The sequence below is a fragment of the Pygocentrus nattereri genome, chromosome 2, assembly GCF_015220715.1.
Source record: "Pygocentrus nattereri isolate fPygNat1 chromosome 2, fPygNat1.pri, whole genome shotgun sequence".
In the NCBI taxonomy this organism is placed as follows: Eukaryota; Metazoa; Chordata; class Actinopteri; order Characiformes; family Serrasalmidae; genus Pygocentrus; species Pygocentrus nattereri.
Genome location: NC_051212.1, coordinates 40,748,260 through 40,766,255, shown reverse-complemented (window position 1 = coordinate 40,766,255; position 17,996 = coordinate 40,748,260). Strand labels below are relative to the sequence as shown.

General features: G+C 39.9%; 1 protein-coding gene across 4 annotated transcripts in view; it reads right to left on the bottom strand.

Annotated features, from left to right (window-relative positions):
• rasal2 (RAS protein activator like 2) overlaps positions 1–17,996 on the bottom strand; it is a 118,219-nt gene that overhangs the window by 57,168 nt on the left and 43,055 nt on the right. For all 4 annotated transcript variants that reach the window (XM_017710978.2, XM_017710975.2, XM_017710976.2 and 1 more), the window contains exons 2-3: positions 15,433–15,560; positions 14,732–14,858 (exon numbers count right to left, since the gene is read on the bottom strand). In XM_017710978.2, coding sequence (XP_017566467.1) covers positions 14,732–14,858; positions 15,433–15,560 — 255 coding nt within the window. The remainder of the gene's footprint in view (positions 1–14,731; positions 14,859–15,432; positions 15,561–17,996) is intronic.

Here is a 17,996-nt window from a genome sequence, read left to right as displayed (position 1 = left end):
TACATTTGGTATACTACTGCTTGGAGACTCTCGCGTCTTCCTACCAGCAAAATGTTGAATTATTCCGTCAACCAGCTGATGAAACTCAACAGTTAAACTACTCCATTGTGTATACCAGTCATTAAACAACACCGGCCTCGCTAGCTACATTCACAGGAGCTCCCAGAGGAAATTTGTTTACTCTCAGACCAGTCACGCCATTCCATCCTTCTAGTCAGCCGCACGCACTGTCGCTCCACAAACACGTCATCAGAGCACTACCGTTTCTCGGAATAGTAGTGGTACCATCTCCATGACAACGCTACTTATGGAGCAAGATGGAAAACACGCAGTAGATTATATAGCTCAACAAACACGCCATCAGAGCACTACTGTCTCCATTGCAACACTACTCGTTGAGCAGGATACAGAACACGGAGTGGATTCCGTCGCTCCACAAACACCTCATCAGAGCATTGCCACTTCTTGGACTAGTAGCACTACCGTCTCCATGGCAACGCTACTCACGGAGCAGGATGGAAAACGCAGAGTGGATTTTTACCTACTTCAACAGATAGTGAGATTCACAGGTTTATCCAACATCAAAATCGAGCTGGCAAACAAGTCCTGCCTTATTCATGACCATATCCTGAACAAGTCTCTGAATTTAATGTGCATTACAGAAAACTGGCATCAACCAGAGGTTTTTTTCTGTTTTAAACGAGACCCGATCCCTCTGACTATTGTTATCTTCAGAAAGCCTGCAATACCGGTCGTGGTGGAGGTTTGGCTGTGATCTACCATAATTAATTGGATCTGTCCCCCTGAGCTGCCTTCTTTTGAATGTTTGCCATTCAGACATATACCTCCTTCTCTTGTGACAATATTGCTCATCTATCAAGCACCCAAACCTAACCCATCATTTATTCCTGAGATATACAGCTTTTTGTCAATGTTCTGTACTTCCTCTGACAATATTGTAATACTAGGGGACTTTAACATCCATGTTGACACCCCTTCCTGTTGTTCAGCAGTTGAATTTTTGCAAGTACTGGACTGATTCAATCTCAGACAGCTAGTTGATGTGCCAACTCACAATAGGGGGCACACTCTTGATTTAGTCATTACTGACCCTTGTCAGCAAACTATCTGCTTATGATTTGGGTGTGTCTGATCACAAGGCCATCTCTTTTGAACTGACATTTGTCTCGCAGCACATCAGATCCAAACGTAATATCTGCGTCAGGAACGTGGATGACCAAGAAATGATGACCATTGACTTGCAGCATCACCTTATTGCAAATCATCCTGTAAACTTTACATCAGTCAATGATGCAGCGGATCACTATAATAGAGCATTGGGCAGCATTTTGGACTTCCATTATCTACAAAAACCAGAACAGTCACGTTCTTTCGTTCAGCCCCTTGGTTCACTTGTGAACTATGAGAAATGAAGGCAGCTGGATGTGTCCTTGAGCTATATGAGTCCTCTGAGTTATAAAGCCTCCGGCCTTACTGTCCATAAGTTGGCATATTGGGAACACCAGAAAATCTACTCAAATTCCCTTAGAGAGGCTCGATTACAGTTTTATTCTGGCATCATCAACAACAGTATGGGAAATTCTAAGCAGTTATTCTCCACAATCAATCATCTTCTCACCTCACCTCTTAATTTGTGCAAAACTCTTACACTCTGGAGGTTTCCAAACCCCTTAAGTGTTTTCCAGAAGTCTCACAGCAAATGGTTGAAGACATCATCAGGAAGATGATCTGCTTTTGATACAATTGACCATGGTATACTCCTTGACTGGTTGTACCATACCACTAGACTCATGGACACTGATTTCGCCTGGTTTCAATCTTGTCTCACTGGCAGAACTGAGTACATTTCCATTGGAAATGCAAGGTCTCAAATCATATGCATTGACCTGCGGGGTTCCCCAAGGGTCAGTCCTTGGGCCCATCCTCTTCAATTTGTATGTGCTCCCCCCTTGGCCAGGTTATTAGTCATTATGGAGTTTCATTTCACTGCTATGCCGATGACATACAAATTTATATGAAGACTGACAAGTTCCTCTAATGCTACTGCTCCATCAACATCATCAGCATCATCACCACCATCACCACCATCAGCCTGCCTTTTCAATCCTCACTGCCTGCCTGGAAGAGATAAACATGTGGATGAAACACAATTTTCTTCAACTGAACAGTACAAAAACTGAGGTGACCCCACATCAGATTCAAACCTCTCCCATAACCAATATTATACTGTCCTGTCACACCACGCCTTTATCAACAACAGTTACCAATCTCGGCATAAAATTTCAGCTCACTTTTGAAGACCATATCAAAAATCTTTGCAAGACTTCCTTTCATCATTTCAGAAATATTGCCAAACTTCGCCCTACACTCACTGCTTCAGATGCTGAAAAGCTGGTTCACGCATTTGTTTCTTCCAGACTGGATTACTGCAATGCACTTTTCATTGGGACTCCTAACAACAGTCTTCAAAAACTACAATACATTCAGAACAGTGCTGCTCGGATCCTGATGAGAGTATGGAAATACGAACACATCACACCTATCCTTCAGTCCCTCCACTGGCTTCCCGTCTCTGTTAGGGTTGAATACAAGATCTCCCTACTCACTTACCAGTGCATCCTTGGAAATGCTCCTCCCTACCTGAAAGAACTTCTCACTCCACAGACCTCATCACGATCTCTCCGCTCTACAAACTCAAATCACCTTCTCGTTCCCAGAACTAAGCTCAGCACCATGGGTGATTGGGCTTTTTGCTCCACCGCACCTCGTTTATGGAACACCCTCCCTGACGATTTGAGGGCACCACAGACAATTGAGAGTTTAAAAAAAATAAATAAACAAATTATTTTTAGCAGAACTTGTGATTCTTAATTAACTTGACTGGTTTTATGCTGTTTTATACTGGTGCTTTTACTTTGTAGCACTTTGAGATTTGTTTCAAATCTAAATCGCGTTATAAATAAAATGTATTGTTATTATTAAAAACATATGAATGCAGCATCAGAGAAGGTATGAAATGTGTATCTGACGTGTCTGGCCAATATCTGATTTATATAATAAGGTCAGCATCGGTGCCGATCCAATTCAAAGTTTTGAATTGGTGCAACACTAATTATGATAAGTGTTGCTCATCCAGTGGAGGTTGGACACAGAGTTGCTGGTCACTTTAAACATTATGCCTTAGCATATTTCCACCAGGAATATACAATGTAATTTGACAACTTTTAAACACAAAAAATGACAATAACCTCTTCCCCAATTAGGGTTGAGACATACAAGAGGTAAAAAAAACTGAACAGAAGAGTAAGGTAAAAATGTTAATAGTGTGACTGATTAATACTGTCTTTGTACAACAGGCTTAAGAGAGACCAAAGCAGCATTTTGTTCAGAAATAAACAGCTTTAGTTGAAATTGTTCATTGACAGACCCATCTAAAAATTGCACAATGTATGGTTTTAAAAACTTCAACAAGACATTAAATTCCACAAGTGAGGTCCTTGGATGTGACTGTTGCTGTCACTGTGCTACAGAGACTGTTGTTGAAAGAGAGATGAGGAGCATGAGCTTTACTTACAGCTGTACACAAAAGCGCTTTTCTGATGTTTAATAAAATCAATTTTTTTCCACTGAAGCACTGCTCAATTCAAGACAATTAATCTAGAATAGCTTGCTAATGCATATTTTTTTAAAGTCAGCTAGATTTTAATTAGTTCACTGTTAAGGTACAATGAACTCATTTATGCGAACAACTAAATTTTAAGTAAATAATTAATTAGGGCATTGGATTCCGTATCAGTGAGTACTAAAAAATATGTACTCATACTGAAAAATATTACAATTCGGCTACATTTATGGATGTAATGACAATGTCCTAATGACATACATGTACCAAAATTAATAGGTGACATCATCTATCAGACAAAATATAAAAGTCAAAGGAAGTCATCTATAAGACAAAGTATAAAAATTAAGGGGAGTTATGATTTATCAAAAGGCCTTCATTTGCCCATGCACAAGTTTTCCTTAAGCTGCATAATCCATTTACAAAATCTAGGATTGGAGACTTAACCCCTCAATTTTCAATGACTGTACTTTAAGTCAGAAATTGAATCATTTATGACCATTAATTCTCCATCCACTGACAATCCAGATTTGCTAAGAGAAACTAGTGGATAAGGTTTATATGAAGAACTGATATACCTTGCAAGGAAAAGCAGACTCAAATCAAATCTTCAGTTTTGGATGTAAAAGGGAATCTCTCTCATGAGGGTAAGTTATTAACAATACTTGTATGGGATTTTTACAAAAACCTAAAAGTCTAAATTACTTTCAGATGCTCGAAAAAAAGGAGTAAAGGTAAAGAAGGAGTAAAGGACTTGTATCGTTTGGCTAAACAGAGAGATAGAGCTGGAAAGGATGTACAGCAGGTTAGGCTGATAAAGGATAGAGAGGGAAATGTACTAGTGAGTGAACAGAGAGTGTTGAGTAGATGGAAGGAGTACTTTGAAAATCTAATGAATGAGGAAAACGAGAGAGAGAGAGGAGGACAACGGGGGAGAGAGATAGTGGATCAGGAAGTGCAGAGAATTAGTAAGGTGGAAGTGAGGGCAGCTTTAAAAAGGATGAAGAATGGAAAGGCAGTTGGTCCAGATGACAGGTATGGAGATGTTTTGGAGAGAAGGCAGTGGACTTTTTTACCAGGTTGTTTAACAAAATCCTGGAGAGTGAGAGGATGCCTGATGAGTGGAGAAGTAGTGTACTGGTCCACATTTTTAAGAACAAGGGTGATGTGCAGAGCTGCAGTAACTACAGAGGTATAAAGTTGATGAGCCACACCATGAAGGTATGGGAAAGAGTTGTTGAAGCAAGGCTAAGGCGAGAGGTTCAGATCAGTGAGCAGCAGTTTGGTTTCATGCCCAGAAAGAGTACCACAGATGCAATTTTTGCGTTGAGAGTGTTGGTAGAGAAGTACAGAGAAGGTCAGAAGGAGCTACATTGTGTCTTTGTGGATCTAGAGAAGGCATATGATAGGGTGCCAAGACAGGAACTGTGGTACTGTATGAGGAAGTCAGGTGTAGCTGAAAAGTATGTTAGGGTGGTGCAGGACATGTATGAGGAAAGTGAGACAGTGGTGAGGTGTGCAGTTGGAGTGACAAATGGTTTCAATGTGAAGGTAGGGTTACATCAGGGATCAGCATTGAGCCCCTTTTTGTTTGCAATGGTGATGGAAAGGTTGACAGATGAGGTCAGGCAGGAGGCTCCATGGACCATGATGTTTGCGGATGACATTGTAATCTGTGGTGAGAGTAGAGAGCAGGTGGAAGAGAGGTGGAGGTTTGCACTGGAGATGAGAGTAATGAAGGTCAGTAGAGACAAGACAGAATACATGTGTGTGAATGAGAGGGAGGCAGGTGGAAAGGTGAAGATGCAAGGAGTAGAGGTCGTAAAGGTGGATGACTTCAAATATCTTGGGTCAACCATCCAGAGCAATGGATAGTGCAGAAAAGAGGTGAAGAGGGTGCAGACAGGATGGAGTGGGTGGAGACGGGTGTCAGGGTGATGTGTGACAGAAGGATAGCAGCAAGAGTGAAAGGGAAGGTTTACAAGACAGTAGTGCGTCCTGCTATGATGTATGGTTTGGAGACTGTGGCTCTGTCTAAAAGACAGGAAGCTGAGCTGGAGTGTGGCGGAGATGAAGATGCTGAGATTTTCGTTGGGAGTGACAAGGATGGACAAGATTAGAAATGAGCAGAGGGACAGTGAAGGTGGAGCAGTTTGGAGATAAAGCCAGAGAGGCCAGGTTGAGATGGTTTGGACATGTGTTGAGGAGGAATAGTGGATATATTGGTCAAAGAATGTTGGAGATGGAGCTGCCAGGCAGAAGGAGAAGAGGTAGACCTCAGAGAAGGTTTATGGAAGTAGTGAAGGTGGACATGGAGATGGTTGGTGTAAAAGTAGAGGAGGCCGTGGATAGGGCAAGATGGAGGCAGATGATCCGCTGTGGCGACCCCTAAAGGGAGCAGCCGAAAGAAGAAGAAGAAGAAGACTTTCAGATGCTCGAAAATAATGGATGACTTATAACTGGAATATGGCAGACAAAGAAGAGAGGTTCAATGCTATCAGGAAACAGCAATCTGCTAAGGACCCAGCATGGATGGACTTGGCAGCGAGGTCTACAAAGAATTACAGAATCAGCCATTTGACCCTTTTCTGAATATGTTTATTAACTATTTTGCAAATGGTCTTCTTACTTCTTTAAGAGAAGCTAATATAACATTGATTTTAAAGGGAAAACCACAAAGTGTTGTGCCTCATATAGGCCTATTTCTCTGCTAAATGTAGACCTTTTGAAAATATTGGCAGCCCAATTGGAAAGTTTGCTGACTTATACTTTTAAAGGAGCCCAATAAGGCTTTATTAATTCTTCTAATGTTTTCTAATGTTTTTCAAAAAAGGGATATAGATGGACTGGTGATTTCATTAGATGCTAGACTTGGTGAAAATTTTATTAAGTGAGTTGAGTTCCTTTACAATAATTCTCGAAGCCATTGTCATTAATGGTCTACAATCGAATAATTTTAGCATTCAGTGACATCCATTAAACAACACAAAACCACATCATATGCTCATGATGTTTTGATACTTTTTCTGAAAATTGTACATATCAATAGAATACAGAATACATAACCCCATACAGCCTCATAACTTATTTTTCTAAACCTTTTCAGGCTTCTTTTTTTTTTTTGGTTTCTTTTTTCAAGATATATAATCAATAGATTTTATAAAACTACATAGCTATGCCCACAGATAGCTTAGAACACATGCAACAAAACCCATAAACCCTAAATTTATTAAACTGGTTAAAGCAAACTTTGTTTGACAATATTAGATTTGAAGAGATGGCACACTCTCTCTCATAGATATTCACATAGCATTGATAAATATGAATATCCTTCCAAGTTTACTATATCCTATACTTTATCCAAAATGTATTTTTTTCTTAGAAACTTTGAATCAGTAAGAGGCTCTTGTCATTTTCCCACTGTAATTAACACTGCAAAATCATGGAGAATGATTATGTGCCTGGAGGATAGACCCAAGTTAACTTCTGTTTTTTACTCCAATATGTGACAACCGTGATTTCCTTCCAGGTATTACAGATTCGCATTTCTGTCTTCAGGCACTGAGAGATCTTTTTTGCTTGAGGGATTTATTTGAAGGCTGATGTCATTTAGTCAGATATTTGAGAAATATGGTATTCAGAATCATAAGCTTTTTTGCTTTTTTTTTTTATTTTAGATATGGGACTTTGTTAGAAAGGACATATCACTTCATACAAATAAGCAACCCTCTCAAATATTTATCTATTAAGAAAAAAAACTTCAATGCCGTGTTGTCTGTAGCTGCTTAGCTTACACTACATTTATGCAGCAGGTGAAAGTGCGCCAAATGCGACGTGACACAGATGTGTCGTGTGGCAGTGTGAACAGCAAAAAAACGCATTGAATCTGACATTTTCAATCCGATTTGAGACGCTTTCATATGTTGTACTGAAATCCGATATGTGGCGATGCGACTCGGTCTGAACTGCCAGATCGGAATTCATGCAACTTTTGCAACAGTACAACTCGACATTCACCATAATTATGCACTGTTGAGACTCAAACATGTAGGCTGATATTTCTGTACCAAAAAATAGAGACTCATCACAGCCGCTCCATGTTTGAAGAGGTTTCGAATTAACCGGAAGAGACCAAGGCTGCAGCATCAAAGAACGGTTTAAAGTATCTGAGGACACAAAACAAAGAAGTGACTGTGCCTTTTTTATGGTGAACCCGAACACAATGTGGGTGATGAGTCCAGCTGTCATCCATTGGAACTTTATAATCGCTCCTGTGATGCTGGTGAAGACAAAACTGAAAGCTCTGGGAGCGAAAGGTGTTCGCGGTCTGTCATGATTGTTTACATCTGGATGAGCTGCCACGTGAAACCTTGTTCTTTCGCACATGAGGTATTGTTTAGGAATGTGATCTGTTCAGACCGATGTCGTATACAGGACAAATTAAAAAGAATTTAAAGAATTTTTTAAAAATGTGAACAGCCAAACAAAAAAATCGGATTTGGTAAGATCAGATTTGGGCCCTTTACCTGCTGTATAAACACAGCCTTAGAAATGTGACTGTTTTCCCTGAGACCTTAAGCTCTTTTGTCTGAGGTCTGAAACCTGATGCTGTAGTCTCAGCATATACCAAAATGTACACCATTACCATTAATGTTAATGTTCCTAATGTCTTTCTATGAGTTGAAATGGGTGAAATAAGTTAGTTATTGAAATAAGTCATTTCACAAGATTTAATTTAGATTTAATAATGAGGTTTTATAAATTGGAAAAGACAACTTTAAAAAATACCATCAACAACTATGAAAGCATTTTTATTCAATGTTTCACATATTATGGTGCACTAAATTCATTTAAAGAGGCCTAATTATGGTCTCTCTGTAAGGAAACATGCATGGTTCAGTGCTCTTTACCCACGCCATTCCAAATTTCAACAGAAATTTTATAAAACAAAATAATACTGATCCCCCTCTGCACATTCCACATGCATTTCTAATGCAAAGCAAAGTTGGGCCTTCCACTACACAGAGCAAAACACTACAAAAGGCTTTTGTAACACTGGCTGCTCACAGTCATATTAAAATGAATATGAAACCGCTTCAGGAAATGATTTGCTTGTTCAGGAGAGTGGTGCTATTGCATGCTATTCACTTAAACCTAATAGTTTCTCAGTAGCACCAGATAGATTTGTTAAAAAAAATGTGTTATGATCAATTCCATTCTGTCCTTCAACACACATAACAAATATTACTAAAATAGCTGTCTGCATCTCTGCAGATATTGCTAAATTAAGGAATTCACTGTCTCTACAGACTGCAGAAAAGCTAGTTCATGCATTATTACCTCAAGACTGGATTTCCAGCCTTCTGGACCAGTTTAACCACCACAGAGCTTCCCATTTGCTCAAGAGGGCTTCCATTCATATCAGCTAGACTCATTGCAAACTCTAAACGGCATTACTCTTTCCAAGTCAAGTCTCTAGTCTTTAGCAGAGAATTTCAGTCTTGTTATTAGCTGCACCTTTCGGGTTCGAAATGGCTTTAAGTAATGCACCTTACATTACAGTAGAACCTCTTGCCTGCGCAATTTATCTTTGTGCTCCTATACTGTCCAAACTAGCCATAAAACCTAAAACTAACAGCAATGGAAAGTTGCTAAACAATTTCTCAGCTAAGAATTAAACCCCGATTATTCTCCCAAGTGTTTTTACAAGTGTGAAGCAGAGAGTGTTACTTTTTATTCTTTTATGTCTCCAGGGCTGATGGAAAACACAGGCTACTTTGAACATTTCAGTAACTAACTTGAATTTGACAGCTGGATGGAAACCTGGCAATGGAATGTTTTTTTTCCTTCTCCTAAGTTCTCATTTCAAAATTACAAGATTTCAATACAACAGAGACTGTGTGAATGTTTTTTTTGTTTGTTTGTTTTTTTGTCATCATGGGTTTGACAGCACTTGTGATCTGTTTGCTAGTGTGCTCAACACAGCTCATTTTACCTCTCTCCTCCCTGTCCCCATCCACTGGTTCCTGTATCTAGTGCAGTAAGTCTAGGTCAGCGTGCCCCTGATGTGTTTGTGTCTCTGTCTCTCAGGCTGACACAGCGTCTTGCTCATCTTCTCTTTATACAGTCTCTGCTACTGAAAATCCACTTACAGAATTGATCTGGCCTGAGGCGTCCTGAGAATAACACTGAGAATAATACACCACTATAGATAACACAGAGGTCCAAGTACATCTGCCACATAGGCTAAAACAGCACAAGCACTGCACACTCACTAAGAGGAGGGAGGGAAAAACAGAGGGATTGAACAAGGGAGGGAGGTGTTCTAATGCTCTTTAAGGCTCTTTTTTCTCAACTGCAATGCTCTGTATTGCATAAGTTGCCTTCCTCTACATTTTCTGTGACAGGTAAGATGAATAAGCAAGTCATGTCTGAAAAGATGGACAGCACTCTGCTTTCATTAGTGTTGACATCTGACAATAATTAATGTCTGCCATGGTACGTTTACTTATACATACAGAACATTTTGCCAGGTGAGAGTGAATCTCCCCCTCTACTCAGGTTTAGTTCAGCTTCCACTTCTCTCACTGGAAGTAACCCCAGGGAGGGCAACTTACTGCCAAGCCATATGAGATACTGTAATACTCTTTGAATGTCACTTTATTTTTATAATTATCAGTTATTTTATTTATTTTATTTTATGTCTGTAAACAAAACAAATCTTAACAGGAAGGAGAGGTGACATTGCTCCTTCCGCCCCAAGGTTACCTCCAGCTTGTCAATGTTTACGCTCTGTATTTCATTCATCTGCTTAGGAGAGGATCCCTTGTGAGTGGAATTTAATGATGTCAGAGCATTAAGAACTCAGAACTCACACACATTCTTTTTTATGCTGACCTATTACAGACAAGCATGCAACACCTGCCTTCACTTTGTGAAGTTCAAGAACAAAAAAGATAATCCAAAAACATTGGTAAACTCATAAGTAGGCATCTCCACTTCAAAAGCTTTTAAAAGAGTTTAAAGAAAGCATAATTATTAATTATTATTATAACACTTGTTTGTTTCTTGTTGCCAGAGCTAAAAATGAATAAATAAACAAACAAACAGACAATGGTATTATATATCATACACTGCTCAAAAAAATAAAGGGAACACTTAAACAACACAATATAACTCCAAGTAAATCAAACTTCTGTGAAATCAAACTGTCCATTTAGGAAGCAACCCTGATTGACAATCAATTTCACATGTTGTTGTGCAAATGGAATAGACAACAGGTGGAAATTACTGGCAATTAGCAAGACACACTCAATAAAGGAGTGGTTCTGCAGGTGGGGACCACAGACCACTTCTCAGTACCTATGCTTTCTGGCTGATGTTTTGGTCACTTTTGAATGTTGGTGGTGCTTTCGCACTCGTGGTAGCATGAGATGGACTCTCCAACCCACACAAGTGGCTCAGGTAAAGGAGGCCGTAGGAGGGCAACAACCCAGCAGCAGGACCGCTACCTCCGCCTTTGTGCAAGGAGAAACAGGAGGAGCACTGCCAGAGCCCTGCAAAATGACCTCCAGCATGCCACAAATGTGCATGTTTCTGCACAAACGGTTAGAAACCGACTCCATGAGGATGGTATGAGGGGCCGACGTCCGCAGATGGGGGTTGTGCTCACAGCCCAACACCGTGCAGGATGCTTGGCATTTGCCAGAGAACACCAGGATTGGCAAATTCGCCACTGGCGCCCAGTGCTCTTCACAGATGAAAGCAGGTTCACACTGAGCACATGTGACAGACGTGAGAGAGTCTGGAGACACCATGGAGAGCGATCTGCTGCCTCCAACATCCTTCACCATGACCGGTTTGGCAGTAGGTCAGTAATGGTGTGGGGTGGCATTTCTTTGGAGGGCTGCACAGCTCCATGTGCTCCCCAGAGGTAGCCTGACTGCCATTAGGTACCGAGATGAGATCCTCAGACCCCTTGTGAGACCATATGCTGGTGCGGTTGGCCCTGGGTTCCTCCTAATGCAGGACAATGCTAGACCTCATGTGGCTGGAGTGTGTCAGCAGTTCCTGCATGATGAAGGCATTGAAGCTATGGACTGGCCTGCCCGTTACCCAGACCTGAATCCGATTGAGCACATCTGGGACATCATGTCTCGCTCCATCCACCAACACCACGTTGCACCACAGACTGTCCAGGAGTTGGCGGATGCTTTAGTCCAGGTCTGGGAGGAGATCCCTCAGGAGACCATCCGCCACCTCATCAGAAGCATGCCCAGGCATTGTAGGGAGGTCATACAGGCACGTGGAGGCCACACACAATACGGAGCCTCATTTTGACTTGTTTTAAGGACATTACATCAAAGTTGGATCAGCCTTGATTTGTTTTTCCACTTTAATTTTGTGTGTGACTCCAAATCCAGGCCTCCATTGGTTAATAAATTTGATTTCCATTGATGATTTTTGTGTGATTTTGTTGTCAGCACATTCAACTTTGTACAGAACAAAGTATTCAATGAGAATATTTCATTCATTCAGATCTAGGATGTGTTATTTGAGTGCACCCTTTATTTTTTTGAGCAGTGTATATTTTGGAAATGTATGAACATGTGGTGGAAACTTGAGACTAATCAATCCAGTGCAGTCTGATGAAATAATGGATGTGCGCAAGTTAATGTCACAATAATCAACACAGCAATGCACTGTTAGTAATAAAACTGAGGTGTAAATATACTGTTTGAGGAATAATAATAATAATAATAATAATAATAATAATAATATCTGCAAATTGAGTACATGAAGGTTTTAAAGGTAGTGTTTTCACTAGCAGTCAAAAACAGTACACAACTGTTGTGAGACATAAGTGTTGTAACAAATGTCACAAGCACCATGCAGATTAAAAAGAGGACCTAAATTATCAGATATGCCTAAAAGACATATTTAGTATATGTTCAAGGAACATTTCTAGCCATCAGATACTAATTTCATAATTGGCAATATAACTCCCAGAGACACTCAATCGTGACAAGCAAAAAGTTAAATACTTACCCAAGAACTCCATATTAGGCCTGAAAATCCAATTTGCATTTACATCTCTCCTACCAAATGACATCAGGAAACTCAACTTAAAAGCATAAGTCAAAAACAACCAACGTTGTTTACTACCGTTTCAGCCCTAGCTTGACATGCAGGAATGTAGAAAAGCCTGTGTGCCCAAAGCTGGTCAAACCCACTCGGCTTCTTTTTTCTAAGAGGCCATTGAAAGAAACACAATAGCAGAGATACTGGTGTGAACCGCAAAGAGGAAGCAGGACAAGACAGATCAGCTGAAATGACTAAAGCTGTGCTAGCGTTACCATCAAACAAGAAAAAAAACAGTGAGGTTTATTTACTAATTATAGTATAAGGTTTCTCATACAACAGATATTAGTCATTAATGTGTACTTTACTTTCTGTCATATTCTAATTTAGCTACTAACTACAGCGAGCTCAAACTTGAGCAGAGCTCACAAGTACAGCTTGTCCCATGACACACTCTATGGACTATTTTTTATGCTTTTCCATTTACTTCAATAAAGTTGTTCAATTTAATTGATAGGACAAAGCCAAGAAGTGTGGCTAAAAATACAGGGGTGTAAGGAACACTGCATCAACTAAATCACAGTGCCCTTGAGATTTGTTTATATAAATGTAAAGAGAATCTGTTTCATAATTGAAAAAATAATTACTTCTTCCAGGTCTCCATGTGAGCACTAGCAATAAACAGTGATGGGGAAATAATATTTTTAGTTTCATGCTAGTCAAATATGATCTCTGCCAAACTAAGATTATCAATAAGGACAGATGGATTAGTAATCATCCATCCTAAATATGAAACACACACATACACACACAAAGTGATAGAATTTGTGAACATGTGACATGGCATGAATACACCTACTTATATAGGACTAGCGCTTATTGCTTAAAGGGAAGAAGTGCAGTATCTTATTAATGAGATGAATCTCTCAGATAGAGCCCTGTTTTGGCATCAGTATACTTCAGCCTATTCAACCTCCATCTGCTTTTTGAATGAGGAACAACACAGGGCAGTGAATCAGAACAGAGTACCTTATACATCAATCTTAGGGACACAATAACAAAAAACACCCTGTTTAATTTGGTATGTAAAACCATGCATAAGTTATAAGTGAACCCCAGGAGGAAAACTCCACAAAAAAGTAATTAGTGTACTTCTTGTTTTACATTTAATTTACATTATTTTAATGTAATTCCACAATTAGCCAATTTATTACATAGTATCATAATGCATTACATTAACGTTCTGTATGCATTTTCTTTTCCATTTATTCTGATACCAAAAAAAAGTTAATGGTTTTCTGATTTAGACAGCTTAGTCTTCAATGGTTTATCTGTTAAGGTTCATCACAGCCTTAATGTAAACAGCCAAACAAATACATTCCTCTCTCAGTAACAGAGGGATGTATTGTTAAACAGTATACATCAAGATATAAATAACCACCTCCTCTTTAATGCTTGGAGTGCACAATGGAGCAGCATGAAAGGGTCACGGGGGAACAAATGACACAGGAGAATGGGACATTTTTGTTGCCTCTATCCTAGCCCACAATAACACCAAGGCCTGTGTCCTGCCACTGCACCCACAAGGCCAGCAGCCATTGCAATGCTGTAAACAGGATAAGCATGCCTATTTACGAAACAAGCTGAAAAATCCACAGCAGTATTCCATCTGCATCTCTAATGCATCTGGCTAAAAAGCTCAGCAGTTACATTATCAACATTATAGGTAGGAAGTTTCTGTCCTTCCACAATCTGTTGCCATGCCTAAAATTCAGCTGTCAGGCTAGAATGTGCTTCTCACGAATCAATTAAATAGCATTGCAGTCATTGGCTTGCTCATATGACAAGGTTTTTAAAAATACAAATATAGCAAACAAATATGGATCATCAAGCATCAAATGTAGCACCACTACATTTGTTGTGGTAAGTTTTTAAAACACTGTTTAATATATAACCCCAGCACAGATTAATTCCTAAGAAAACATCATTGCTGTGCATTTGTCTTACCTAGCACAGAAGCTCCCTCGACTGGATACTCGGAGAACTGTCCTTCTGAGGGGACACTGACTGTTCTCCTCAGACTGCGGCCCTTGGAAGACAAACCTGTGGGGCTCTCATGAACTTCTGCCGGAATCTGGGGAAAGGCCAGACAGATTACAGTCATGGGGGCACATACTCTCACAGCACATCAGAAAGGTCATAGATGCGAGCCTTAAAAGTCATATTTCCTGCTGATGATAAAAGCATGTTGTTACTTTATATTAGCCTTTTCTCACTCGTAGCACATGAAAACAGAGAAATGATGTTAGATATCTGCATACTAAATGTTAAATGAATACTGAATTTTGGTCCATGAGAAGGTGAGAGATGTTTTATGTATGATTTGAATTTGACAAAAAAGGAAAACCATCCTTGATATTTTTGCTATGTCTATAACTGTTCACTATAAAACCAAATGCACACAAATTGCACTTAGACACGTGGACATAGAATGTACATTTAATTCATGATGTAACTAACAGCAATGCATTTGTAATTAAACATCAGAGCTACATGGCAATGATGACTAAGGGTTAATATGACCTGTTCATAAACAAAGCTTGAAGTCTTCAGCACAACACAACTCTCCTTCTTCACGCCATCCCTTATTCTCAGCAGTTTAATAAAATAGAAAATGAGAGACAAAAATGAGTGAATGTCAAACTTACCTCTTCCTCTCTGTTAAGCAGGATGAGCTGACTGTCAGTCAGGATGCAGTACTTCCTTTCCCAGACACTGGGCTCGGAGAAAGGTGACTGTCCGCATGAGAAACGATGACTTGGTGGGCCTTTCACGTCTGCACACAAGGGACAGAAAAGACACCACAGTCAAAGACTGCACGAAATCTACATGCAAAGGATGACACCAGTGGCTACTACCATGCCTCATCTCTTTTCAGAGATGGTACAGGTGGAACTTGTAGTGTTTATAACGCTGTTTACAAAAAAAAAAAAAAAAGCAACTACAAAACAACAAAGTGCTCTAAACTCTAAGTGCTAAGAACATTTTTTTGCTAATGTTAAGCAAAATCACTTTCCTATATTAAATAAGTAAATAAATAAATAAACAAATAAAAAGGTACTGTTAGACACAAGAGCATCGTGGACTGGAAATTGTGGCTGGAAATTGAGTCACCTCTAACTCTTTCGAATGCAATATGAGGGAACTATAATGACATGTAGAGGGCAGTGCAGCACAACTATTCATTTCTACAGTCCAGACAGGAAGAACAGAGCCACATTTTCAGGAATCACCTAACACAATAATAATAAATGAATGAAAAATAATAGAAAAAAATAAAAACTTTCTTTCACATGTCCAAGGCATAATCACCCACACAAAGGTTCCCCATCCTTGTATATAAATAACTAAACATGAAAAAAGATACAGCCATGCTGGACTCCCTTGAAGCTTTGGTGCTTCAAGAACAGGATTGAGAAACACTCCCACAGTCCAAAGACATGCAGTCAGGCCAATTGGACATGCTAAATTGCCCCTGGGTGTGAGTGACTGTCTGTGTCTGTCTGTCTGCCCTGCGATGGACTGGCGACCTGTCCAGGGTGTATCCTGCCTTCCGCCCGAAGAATGCTGGGATAGGCTCCAGCACCCCCCAGCTGACATGATCACTGCATAGGTGACTGGCGCAGCAATGAGAAAAGCACATATTAGGAACCAAGGTCAAAGTTGGGCTGCCTCTTGAGGAGACTGGGTCATTAGCACTAGCACAACATCAATCTTTCACAAGCAGCACAAGAGAATTCACAGCAAAAGGCCAAAGCGAGTAACAGGGCCTATCCCAGGAGAATGCGTGGGACTGCCATATTCTGTGGCTTTTGTTAAGCCTAAAATGTTACGCTGCTGTTTTTCCTGGCTTGGTATCTTCCCATCATAATCTGAGGCTGAAGGCAGAGGTGTTACCCACTACACCACACCAACCAACCACACCTCCAGAGACTTCATATGCCATTCACAGACATGTGAAATTATTAGGGAAACAGCCAACAATGCAGTTATATAGAGTCAATGATCTCTCCCGGAGCGATGTCGAGACATTTAGTTTGTCCATGAGCTCCAGAAATAACACTCTTAAGATAATGCAAAACAAAGACTGCTAGTACTGCTATTTCCCTTTCTGAAAGGTAGCAAAACCAAGCTCTCTGAAAGATACCACACAATTATGTTTTGCCTATGACAAATGAGATAACGTTTTACTAATCATCCAGCACATCCTATAAGAATTTCATCAACTTGTCAAATCTAATGTGCCACATTGTGGGCTAGCACTACTTGTAATGCGTCTCTTCAGTAGCCATTAGCCCAGTAAAATAGAGCCTGCTAGGTTCTTAAAAATCACAGAACTATTTTCTCCTCACCATGCCACTGTTATCGTACATTATATACATTAAGCCTACTTGATGGACAAATGCAATTCCAAAAAAAAATAAATTGTAACAGTAGAAAAATGCAAATATAGTCAATCATTTGTAAATTCTTTTTGACCTTTTTGATGTCTCAAGTGAAAATAGTCTCTCTATATATCCACTTATTCTAAATTTGATGTCTGCAATATGTTCCAAAAAAAGTTGTGACAGGGGCGTATTTTGCACTGCGTTACATTACCTTCTCTTTCGCAATGTTCAGTAATCATTGGTCGACATCAATTATTGTGAATGTGGAATTGTGATTGGAGCAGCTTTGAGAAAGCCCAAGTTAGGGATCAAGGTCAAAGTTGGGCTGCCTGATGTCACTCTTGATTAGGAGGTGTGGGATAAGCATTAGTGCTATTTCATACGAATCTGACTTGAAATGACAACAGTCTGAATGTTATGCTTCATAATGTGGCAGAAGTTTTCAATTAGATAGATCTTGAGTACAGTCAGGCCAGTCTAGCGCCTGCACTTTCTAATTATGCAACCAAGCTGTTATGTGTGCAGCACTGTCTGACTGAAAAAAGCAGGGACATCCCTAAAAAAAGACATTGTCTAGATGGCACCACATCTTATTCCAAAATGTGCATGTACCCCTCAACCTTAATGCTTCACAGATGTGAAATTTACCCAAACCATTCGCAGTAACACACTGTCATGCCATGGCAAACACTGGCTTTTGAATTTTGCATTGGTAGCAACTGGGATGGCCCTATTCCTCTCTGGCCCAAAGAACATGACATTTCCAGAGAGGACAAAAAAGTGGACATAACAGACCACAGCACGTTTCCACTTTGCGTCACACC